Source organism: Sitophilus oryzae, unplaced genomic scaffold, assembly GCF_002938485.1.
Source record: "Sitophilus oryzae breed Bouriz unplaced genomic scaffold, Soryzae_2.0 scaffold_85_pilon_pilon, whole genome shotgun sequence".
In the NCBI taxonomy this organism is placed as follows: domain Eukaryota; kingdom Metazoa; phylum Arthropoda; class Insecta; order Coleoptera; family Curculionidae; genus Sitophilus; species Sitophilus oryzae.
In genome coordinates this window covers 3428172-3439390 of record NW_022147483.1, presented here as the reverse complement: position 1 = coordinate 3439390, position 11219 = coordinate 3428172, and the positions used below count along the sequence as shown (strand labels likewise).

Below are 11219 nucleotides of genomic sequence, written 5' to 3'. Positions count from 1 at the left end.
TTGTTGATAAAGAACATTGTATAGATCCTAATAACTTAAAATTACTTAAACAAGTCTCATATTACAGGCAATTAGATGCATATGAAAGCATCAGAATTAATAAATGTAAAGATAGTATGAACAGAGACAACGGTCCAATTCCTTCAAGTTCTTTGTTCCTACTGCTCTAGTGGCGGAAATCTAACTGTTACGCTCAGTGGGTTCTGACTCGGTTGGCTAGATCTTGCCACGCCCACACTGTGCCCACTGAGCGAGTATATAAACGCTCCAATTGTAGATTGTATTTTAGTTTATAATCATCTGCTCATGATGCTAACATGGTTAGCGAAACGCGCGTCCAGTGTAAAAGTAAAAGTGTTTTGGTGTATTGTGATGAAACAGTGAAATGTAAAAACAAATTTAGCAGTGACTTTCAGTAAATTAAAATGGATCTGGCAACGCTGTAATATATTAAGTTCGTATGAAATTTAGTGGTCGATAGAAAATAGCATAAGAGTGCCAGGTGTCGAACAGATTTTATTTTACAATGGAAAAGAATGGAGTAAAACAAGTTCCTTTGTGACAAGGGTGGTCATTTTGCGACTTTTATTGATAAAACTTGATAGAAAACATGTTTGGTGTCTTTGGAAGATATGTTTTATTCATAAGTAACATACTTCTACCAATAGCAAATGGTAGTACTTAAGGAAATAACTAAATATATGTTATTTATAGCGTTATTCTAAAAAAATAAGAGAATAAGAATAAAAATAGTGGTAAAAAAATAATTTATTTTGACCATTTCACAGCTTAAGTAAAAAAAAAGTATTCTGTAAGCTGTGACCATTTTCTAGATGCGCCATTGGATCAATGAATAAATGTAGGGGACGGTAGCCTAAACTTTAGCGCTTCTCTTTAGTTGTCAGTTCTTGAGTCAATATTTTTTAATTCTCTTTCGTGTCGATTGCTGATGGAATTGGAGCCAGAAATGGCTCAAAACGAAATAAGTAAATTACCAACAGATATTCAGGCTGAGGCGACAAAACGCCATATCCAAACTACTTCCATTTGAATCCCGAATAACTTATGAAAGCAATACAAAAATTTTCAAAAATAGAAGCAATTAAAAAACGTGCGAGAAGAAATAAAGTTTTTAACCTATCCTCGCTGTTAAAGTATCATTTAATCGAAAGTGAAATAGCAAAAGCGGTTCCACCGTTTCCACGGAAATTTCAAATAAAATAGTTTCAGCCTCAGGCGCTAGGTGGTAGTGCAATTAATTTTTAGGTTAAGAAGTTGCTACTAGTTATTTCCAGATGGCGTTAAATCAAAATTTTTTTGTAGTTTCCAACGGCCATTGTCATACTATTGTCAAATTCTCCAAAAAATATTGTCGTTGTCATAGCGCAAATTCAAACGCCAATCCATAGATAAATGCAACAAGTTTAGATTGGAAAGCCCGTAAAAATTTTAGGTCGCGAAATTATTTTGGGTCGCGACCGTTATACGCGATCTGGCGCTGCTATAGCGGTCGCTAAGAACAACGGCGAACAAAAACAGAAATAATTTTCTCTTGTCAAAGTCAGAATCTTCAAAAATCATAATAATCTTTCAAAATCTAAACCGCTCTCATTAAAGAAATTCCGAAAAGTGTTTATAGCGTCCATTTTCAAAGTAATATTGCTATCTTGTGAGTTTAATTCAAGTTTTAATTACTCCAACCGATGATAATTGTGAAAAAGTGGCATTAAAGACTTAAAAAGCTGAGCTGTGAACTGTGAACTGCAAAAACCATCGTGGATCGTAGCATAACGTCGGTTTCCAATGTTTCATAGGATTTCATACATGCGTCCTTATATAAAATAAAGTTTCTTGTATGCAACACATTGTATTTTATTTATAAAATTAAACGAAAATAATAATAAATTTGAATAAACAATATTTGGCGATATAATTCCGGAAAAAGCCGAACCGCTGCGAAATATTTAAAAGTTTTGGGTCGCGACCGTTGCAAGATAAGCGCCAAATAGTGTTTACATTGTCCTTAGGGGCACTTTCCAATCTAAACTTGTTTCATTTATCTATGCGCCAATCATAATATTATCAAATGATTATTAAAACGTTTTTCAAACTATAATTTGTTATATGTGTTTTAATTAGACAATTTATTTTGTTTGTGGCCCTAAAAATATAATGTAAGTCTTTTATTTTTGCCATCATTTAAGTACCTATTTATATTTATTCCATTTACAAAACTTTGGGCCTATTACGTTGGTCTTGTTTTATTATAATAATCGATGTTTAAATATTTGATTTATAAATAAAAACTTTAAAATAATAAATAATATTTAAACATGTTTGGCTTTAATTTTATATAATAATTGTATAAATTATACTGTTAAATCTTATTTTTTACACATCACAACGATACTTGTTATTGGTATTGTTGAATTTGTGTAAAAAATAAGATTTAATAATCAAATTTAATTATTTCAGAGTAAAATTCAATAAATACGCTCATTTAAAACAAGCCCTACTCAATAGGTGGCGCCACTCCTGTAGGACCATTTTTCAGTATGGCAGAGTTCATTCGTTTTCTAGCTAGGTATATTCTCTGTACTATTTTATCTACTATTTTTGGGGGGGGGGATAGGTATAATCCTTGTTTTATATATTCTTATAATGCAATTTTAACAGTTGCTATGGAAAAAAATAAAAATTTACAAAAGTTTCCGAACTGCCTAGGTGCTTGTGATTATTGCGTGTGTTTAGTGTGATCTCTTAACTCCTGCAACCCTCCTTTAATCCTCCGCGCTCCGCGGGGGGTATTATAGTATATTTGTCAAAACCCTGAGACTGTATAATGAGTTATAACTCGTTCTAACTCAAGAAAAGGGACACACAATAAATCTTTAACCGTCGCGGTTACCTAACTCCCCTCCCAAACAATCTACATTCTATTAATTGGCCCCCCCTAAAATCGTTCTCAGATACGCCCCTGGTAAGTTCCAATTAGAATATCTATTTGTGTTTTGTCTATATTACTTTTTGCTGCCTTTCCATGCCTGTGAAAAGCTGTGCCACACCTTTAGCGAGCTACCTTTATTTTCACACCTTTATTTGTTCGGTAATAATTTATACAGGGTTGTTCACCACATACGACACGGAGTATTGTAGCTAAACGATGAGATTTTTACAAATTTTAAGTTTTGGGTTCATTGAAAGACTATTAGAGCTACAATTTAGAAATAATTTTACAAGATACAGAGTGTCCCAAATAAGTAAAAAATGCTATAGTTGTATTTTTTTAAATGGAACACCCTGTATATTATTACATTTTTAGATTCTACGATTGAAATAAAGGTAAATTTTATTAAGGTTTATCACACTTAAACCTTACCGTTTTTGAAATATTTTCAATTTTGTGAAATTGCAGTAAAAATTTTAAAGCTTCATTTCTCCAAAGGTATCAATGTTTTTAATACTAAATATTTAATGAAGTTTATTTATTGATCAGTTATTATGTTGCAATAATAAAAATAATACTACCTTATACAGAGTGTCTAAAAATTTATTTTATATAATTATTAGCTTCAAACGGCAATAACTTCTTTAATTTAAATAGAATGCCCTGTATATTTTAGGAGAATCAGATGCCCAATTAAATTGTCTATCAAATTGTATTATACCATTTTTTACCTATCCCTTCAAGTTTTCGTAGAAAATGCATTTTCTTATAATTTAGACCTCATTTATCAATATATCCATGGAATATTGACATTTTAGATTGTTTTTAAAGCAACAAATGTACAAAATGTACAGACTAGTAATATTATCGTTTTAAGCAAAACGATAATATAGTATAAGAAATGGGGGTTGGAGGTAAATATCACCAAAACTGAATATATGACTGTAGGGGGGGCACAAGAGAACATAGTCTTAGAGGATGGAAGCGTGATAAAAAACTGTGACAAATATAAATATCTCGGATTAAAAATAACTAACGATGGAAAACTCGACGAGGGTATAAAAGATCGAATAATGCAAGGCAGAAGGGCAACATCTATGTTGAATGGTGTACTGTGGGATCAAGGAATCTCTAAAGCTAATAAGAAGAACATATATAATACGGTAGTGAAAAGCATAATAACTTACGGAAGCGAAGTATGGCAGTTGAAAAGCAGAACAGAGAACATGCTATTAGCGACCGAAATGGATTACTGGAGGAGATCTGCTGGAAAATCGAAAAGTGAACAAATAACCAACAACAGAGTAAGGGAGATTATGGGAGCAGAACACACAATTGTGGACGACATAAGAACAAAACAACTCATATGGCTTGGACATGTGCAACGAATGCCCGATCACAGAATACCAAAACAATTTTACTGTGGACACCTCGAGGCAGAAATAAAAGAGGAAGGCCGCGACGAAGCTGGAGGGAGGGTGTGGATAAAGAACTAGAAAATAGAGAAATACCTGATGATCTCTGGCTAAATAGACAAGAGTGGAGGTTAGGTGTCGGAAAACGTCGTAGAACGTTCTGAACCGACTTCAGAAGGGGCCCGTATTTTGGTCATAAAGAAATATAAATATGAAAATGAAGCAGAAGTCAATAAATAAATGGCCTCTTAAAAAAGGTAAAGAAAATATTTTAACTAAAATTTCTTTATTATGTACAATATAATGTTCATGATCAACGATCAACCGACAACGGTATAGTAGATATAATATTTAATGTTCGGCTCGGTGGTATCTTTACCTATTATTTAAAAATAATTCATTTTATGTTATTTATTATTCAATATAGGCCCACTGTCTCTAACATCAATGCCTTTTATTGTTTATGAGGCGGCAGGCAAGTGTTTGATATTTAGCGGCGAATATTTCCAATTCCATTTGACGGCATCGAAATGAGGAAAAATGCATGTTTTTAAATAATGGTTTTAAACTAAATCTTCTAATCCCATTATCTTGCTCACTTAATGTTCATATACGATAAATAAAGCAACGGTAAACAGATATAAGAATGTTTTGTTCTAGCTAACATAACTTCTTTCTAAAAACGAAAAGTAACATGCAACTTTGAAATCATTTCTAAAATAGCGGGTGCACTGTTCTATGAAATGGCAATACTGTACGATCTTTATGAGCAGTCGCCAAGAGCACAGTCGGTCGGCGGCGAATATTGACAATTCCAGCCGCGGCTGCATCAAAGCGAATGAGCCGAAAAACTGCATAAGGTTAAGCCGAACAGGGTTTTAAAACAGTTAGATTATAATTACAAACTGAACAAAAATCGGTCGATATCGGTTAAGAAATGCCTCTAATATAAAATAATTAAATATTGTTAATTTAAATGGCCGCGCAAACGCTCTCTACCGCGCCTTGCCGCCGTGACGTCACCCGCCGTTCTTCTGGTTGAGTGGAGCCAGACGCGTGTTTATTTTACACAGTTTGCTTTTTAAACGCTGTTGAATCCGAGTCAAAATTTTAGTTATTTGTGTTAATTAATACATAATTAGTAATTAGTGATATTTATAAATAGTAATGGATAAGCGAAAACAGAAAAAAATGGTCCAAGACCATGAGAAGAGATGAAAAGAAAAACGTTAAATTATCCTCTATTTTTACGATTTATTGTTGTGAAGATCATTTTGATGTAAGTTCATATATTTATGTATATTGTCTTACATATGTATCTGAAATTTGAATGTACAGGGTTATTCATTATATTTTGACACCCACATACAGCCTTAACTGCAAGTTAAGGCTACATTAAAACATTAAATAAAAAAAGTTGCATGGTTTTTCATATACTCTCTTTTAAAATTAATTCTAGTTATACAGGGTGTGTCAAAAAAAGGTGGTCCAGAAAATTGTAGGTATTTTTCGCTTTTCATCTGTCAATATTTCGTAAACATTTGAAGATAGGTATAGGATATTATACATGAAATAATCTTTAAAAATCAAAGGGTAAGGGGGTGTAAATATATAAAAACAACTTTCTTTTTTACGCTATGCTCTGGAGTTATTTTTCCACGTACTAAACAAATATTTTTGTCTCTTTTCACTTCTACATAACCTACAGCATTATCTCTATACGTCTCCCTACCTGATCCCCCTACCTGATACTTATACTCCCTACCTGATACTTATACTTAAATATGCCTCAGTACTACAAAGAATAAATGTTACATACCTCTCTAATAAATTGGGAATTTGTATTTATAAAAGCAGCCAACATAAAAGCATCGACTTTTGGCAAGTTATCTGATTGTGCTTTTACAAACCCGGAATCTGCCATTACTAAAAAAATTCTCAGAACACACAACACATACAAATTAATAACTGTACAAAAAAGCATAAAAAGCTCCTTAAATCAACGCTAAAAGCAACAAAAAGATCTTAGTACGCCACCTAAATACGTACATAAACGGAACACGTCTGGCTGCTGCTGGCCATCGCGCGTCGACGAGAACGGCGGGTGACGTCAGACCAATAGAATATCGTTTCAATTCGCGAGGCGTTATCCATAGTATTTTAATGGCCCGTTTTATAAAATTGTGGTACTGCTTCAAGAAAATGTTTTTTTTTGCATTTACACATATCTATTCTAATAAATTGGAGAGTTTCTGGCGAAAAATAAAATATATGCAACTTCCTCATTTAGGCAGCGACTTTAGTGGATGATGCTACCTATAAAAAAGATATTTCTCGAACTAGAAAAAGAAAAGTATTTTTCGACGAAATAAAAGAAAATGAAGTTGAAAGACGAATTAAACGCTATAAAAAGCAATATCGATGACATAACATTTGAAGTGTCTGTCAATATCTTGAAAAAGTACCTATAAGTCGGATGTAGAAGGAGATGTATTAAATGATGAAATGGCTCATTTTACTCAATATGAAAAAAGAAAATGACTGAAAAATTTGAACTCGTGCAGTCACTAAAATCAACTTTCCCTAATGTGCTTACGTTGCTTGAAATTTGTTTTTACTATACCAGTTTCTAATGCTAGCGGGGAACGCTCATTTTCTGCGTTAAAGGATCAAAACTTATTTGATATCCACCATTAGCGAAGAAAGGCTCGATGCTCTTTCTCTGATCCACATAGAAGGATCAAACATTGAAAAAATTAGATTGCAATTTAATAATTGACCAGTTTGCAAAAGAAAAATGTAGAAATAAACACATTTGATCCGATGTCCCAAATTTTTATTTGGTTTACTTATTAAGTTATTTCTTTTATATTCTGTTCAAAAATTATTATAAATGTTTTATTTTTTGCGTTAAATGTTGTTTAATATTACTAAAATGTTTAATAAAATACATTATGTTCGTTGAAACTTTTTTTACGTAGATAATTTAGTAAATTGTACAACACACAACACACTACATACCTATATAACCATAATCATTAATCATTATGTATAACAAACGTAGGATAGGGGCCCGAAAAAAAAATTTAAAATCCTCCAGCCCTTAGCTTATGCCATCGACATATTACATAGTGATCAAAACACATCACCACTTTTTAATAGACATGTATTTGATGACATCTAAACTGTAGTGGATACATACAGGGTCCGACAATAGTGCGTCGCGCACCTGTAGCTCCTAGAGTAAAAAACTTGTGAATTTTGTTAAGTGCAAAACTAAAGTATGTCCTAGGATGTATTTCAGAAAAATATTTTAACTTCTATAGGGTGGCTCAAAAAAGTGTGAGCGGCTCTGATTGCTATTACATACCGGGTGCGTCTCGAAAGTAGCTCACCCCTATAACTCTTTAATTATTTCAGTTAAAACAACGAGATTTGGTATGTTAGTATTTGACATAAATATTCAATTGTTTTCGGTCACTTACGGTTTCACCGGAAATGAGTATGGAAATGAGTATTAATTTCCGGTGAAACCGGAAGTGACCGAAAACAATTGAATACGTCAATCAATCCTAATTTATGTTTTATACTAACACACCAAATCTCGTTTTTTTATCTGAAAAAAATAAAAAAGTTATAGGGGTGAGCCACCCCATACAGCACATCAAATCACATTTACGATGTGTTTACATTATTAGATGTAGACACAGGGTGACACAATTCCCCCGATGTAAATATGCTACGTTTACACACTGTAGTTCAACACGTATGCACAAAGGTTAAACGTCCGCCTCACAATGTAGCCACAGTATAGCATTTACGTATACACAAAGTAAGGGATACACAGTGTGCCGTAGGATACACAGTGCTTGTGTATTACGTTTAATTACGCTTGTGTGTTACGTTCTTTATATCATGAAACGCAATAGCGCAAATAACACAATAATAATAATTATTTACACTGCAGAAACCAGAACTAAGAAAACACTGTAAAAGAACAGAATTTGTATCAAAATGTATTAAAAATATAAGTACCTAGTATAACAACATACTAAAATGGTAAACACTGGTATATCGCCACGATTTGGTGGACCTCGTTTAGTCATTTTTTCTCCTCTTTTCCCTCCAAGCGGTTGGTTTGTTAGCATACTCATTCAACGAGCACTCTGTTGGACTTTGTTGTATTTTATTTCCAGATTAACAATCTCACCCTTAAATTTTATATGAAACTGATTATTGAATATTAAACATATCTGTATATTGATCCATCAATAACTTACCGAATATCAGTGTAAGAAGTTCTTTGAAGTGTTTAAATCTTTCTTTCTCTGGTCCATTTAGATTTTTATTATTTCCAAATTAAAAAAAAATTATATTGCAGAGCTAACCTCTTTATCATTATACGAGAATATTTGGAGTTTTCATTCATTGGTGTCAAAATTTGGTAAATTAGGTATCGAGTAAGGGAAGAGTCGCTGCTATAATACCGTATGATCGAGAAAAACGGCGTCAGCGATGGCTATGGAATGAAGATCGCTGTCATTTTATATGTAAATTTATATGAGAAATGTCATCGATGTTCATTTCCCAGCCAACTGGACGCCGTTTTTTTTCGATCATACGGTATTAATAATACTTTTAGGAAGGTGTAACAAGGCAATTAAAAACTTGTGCTTACCTTACAATCTCTTTTAAACTACACACAAACAGAACATTTATATAGAGCTTCCTAATGATAAAACAATAATGGCTGCTAACACATACCACTCCTAGAAAGGAGGAAGGAGAGAGGACACATAAGATACACTTGGTCGGTGTATCTACGCTGAGGCTATCCGCGCGTGCGCACACCTTCATTTCATGCTAGAATGTAGACACAACAGTACACTATTACAAAGTGTCTATATAGATATTTATATTATATGTATACGTCACATTTTTACAATGTGTGTACTATAGGCACAACTATGATACGAAGTATCACACATACATATGACTTATACATTGTATGTCTCATATACCGACGTCAGATTTCATCATTTTAATAATTATTTGTTACGTTACAAAAAACTCTTTAGAATCTTAAGTGCATACGGTATACAACTAGTAAACACTGTATCACACAATTCTATCAATATAAACCTGCGTGTATCTCATATGTATATGTTAGAACTAGATGAACACTTAGGTTCACTTTAGCATATTTTGTTTCTCATGTGTCTCCCTTGTAGAAACGTAATTTCATTTGGACGTGCTGTATGGGACTTTAGAGACGCACCCGGTATATTTTGCAAACCAATTTTTTTGGATACCCAATGAATCAATTCTCACGACTCTTTGAACGAACGAACCGTAGAAATGAACGAGTCGCATTGTGATCCGGTTCAATTTTTACGACTCGTTCGTTCAAATATTATGGATCCGTGCTGGCCACGATTCAATTGAACAAACCAGGTTGCAAGCAATGAATCGAATCTCACGATTCATTTTTAATACTCGTTCAAATAAAGGACTCGGTCAATATTTGCCTACCTCCGCTACTGTACTGGACTTGGTATATAAATAAAACAAATACAAAGAGAAAAAAATAGTATCTATATTTCTCGAACTATATAGATTGGTCTTATTAGAAAAAATTGACAATGACAAAGGAATGTGCATTTCCTTAACACTAAATAAAGAATTTCTTTAAAAAACATAATTGACAATCTTATAAAAAATATCAAGAACGTAAAAAATAACATTAAATATCCTTTTTTATCAAAATAAACAATTCTGGAATGCAATATAACTGGAAGCCACTAGAATAGAGTATATTATTTAATAACTACCACAATTATTCGAAGGCACATTATATACGAGAGAAAAATAAATAATTAATAAAAAAAATATACAGAAACTTTATTTCTATCAAAAAAACAGTCCTATACTTTTAGAGAGACTTTTAAAATGTACAGTACATACTCTAATTATACCTCTTTCATCTAATATAACTTTCGATATACCTGTTTTATAAAATACTTAAGTTTATATAAATATTATAACTCTTAAAATTATCTTCAGTTGATTTTACAGAAGAAAAACTATAATACTTCTTTTTTTTTCGTTATTTTATAACCCCCTGTGGTTGGTTCTAGAATAAAAGAAAATCTACTATTGATGACGTAGGTAGAGTTTATAGTTGTTTCAACTATATATTTTTTTACGTAATTGAAATTAAGTGTCCAAAACAAGTATTATATCTCTTCTGAGTTCAGTTTCGTTGTTTTTACATGTGTCTGGTGTTACCAAAGTTGATGCCTGATTGGTTAGCTCCCTTGTTTGAGCCCATTTGGAGCCCAATGATGGTCTGACCTGCTTTCAGCTTTTCTTCTGAAAAAACTCTTTCGTTTTTCTCTGCTTCTTTAGGTCCAATGCTTGGTTTTCCAAATTGTCCAGCCTATATTAAACGAAATAGTATCATGTAAGAATGGTTCTCCTAAATACCACATCAGAAATACTTTTATATTAATAATTTCATGCAGCAGTATCAGGTCAGAGAACTTAGAATACTATACGAGGTGCGATTCAAAAGTGGCTCACCCTTATAACTTTTTTACTTTTTCAGATAAAAAAAAACGAGATTTGGTATGTTAGTATATGACATAAATTAGGATTGCTTGACGTATTCAATTATGTTCGGTCACTTCCTGTTTCACCGGAAATTACTGCAACTTTTGATTTTTAAATGACACCCTCGGTCTTTTTTTACTTTATTCGATAGAAAATGACACTCTGAATAGAATGATATATCATATTCAACTTTTGACATTTTCGCATATTGTTTATTTGAAATTATTGTAACATGCGGTTCATAA

At 32.6% G+C, this 11219-nt stretch overlaps 2 protein-coding genes across 3 annotated transcripts in view; one reads left to right on the top strand and one right to left on the bottom strand.

Moving 5' to 3' along the window:
* The first annotated feature begins 3885 nt into the window (after window positions 1–3885).
* On the top strand, window positions 3886–4443 carry LOC115890193. Its single transcript, XM_030910353.1, has one exon. It carries the CDS (start codon window positions 3886–3888, stop codon window positions 4441–4443), a length of 558 nt encoding a protein of 185 aa, XP_030766213.1.
* A 5495-nt stretch (window positions 4444–9938) lies between these two features.
* LOC115890068 (myophilin) overlaps window positions 9939–11219 on the bottom strand; it is a 28853-nt gene continuing 27572 nt past the window's right edge. The window contains exons 4-5 of one of the 2 annotated variants that reach the window (XR_004051557.1): window positions 10572–10801; window positions 9939–10527 (exon numbers count right to left, since the gene is read on the bottom strand). Coding sequence is in view for 1 of the 2 variants with exons in the window: in XM_030910194.1 (XP_030766054.1) it covers window positions 10631–10801 (171 nt within the window). In the remaining variant the exon portion in view is untranslated. Of the gene's footprint in view, window positions 10802–11219 lie in introns of both variants that reach the window. The other variant, XM_030910194.1, reaches the window with a different exon arrangement.

Excerpts from the sequence above, each read along its gene's own strand:
- LOC115890193 (XM_030910353.1), top strand. The coding sequence starts at position 3,886 with ATGACTGTAGGGGGGGCACAAGAGAACATAGTCTTAGAGGATGGAAGC.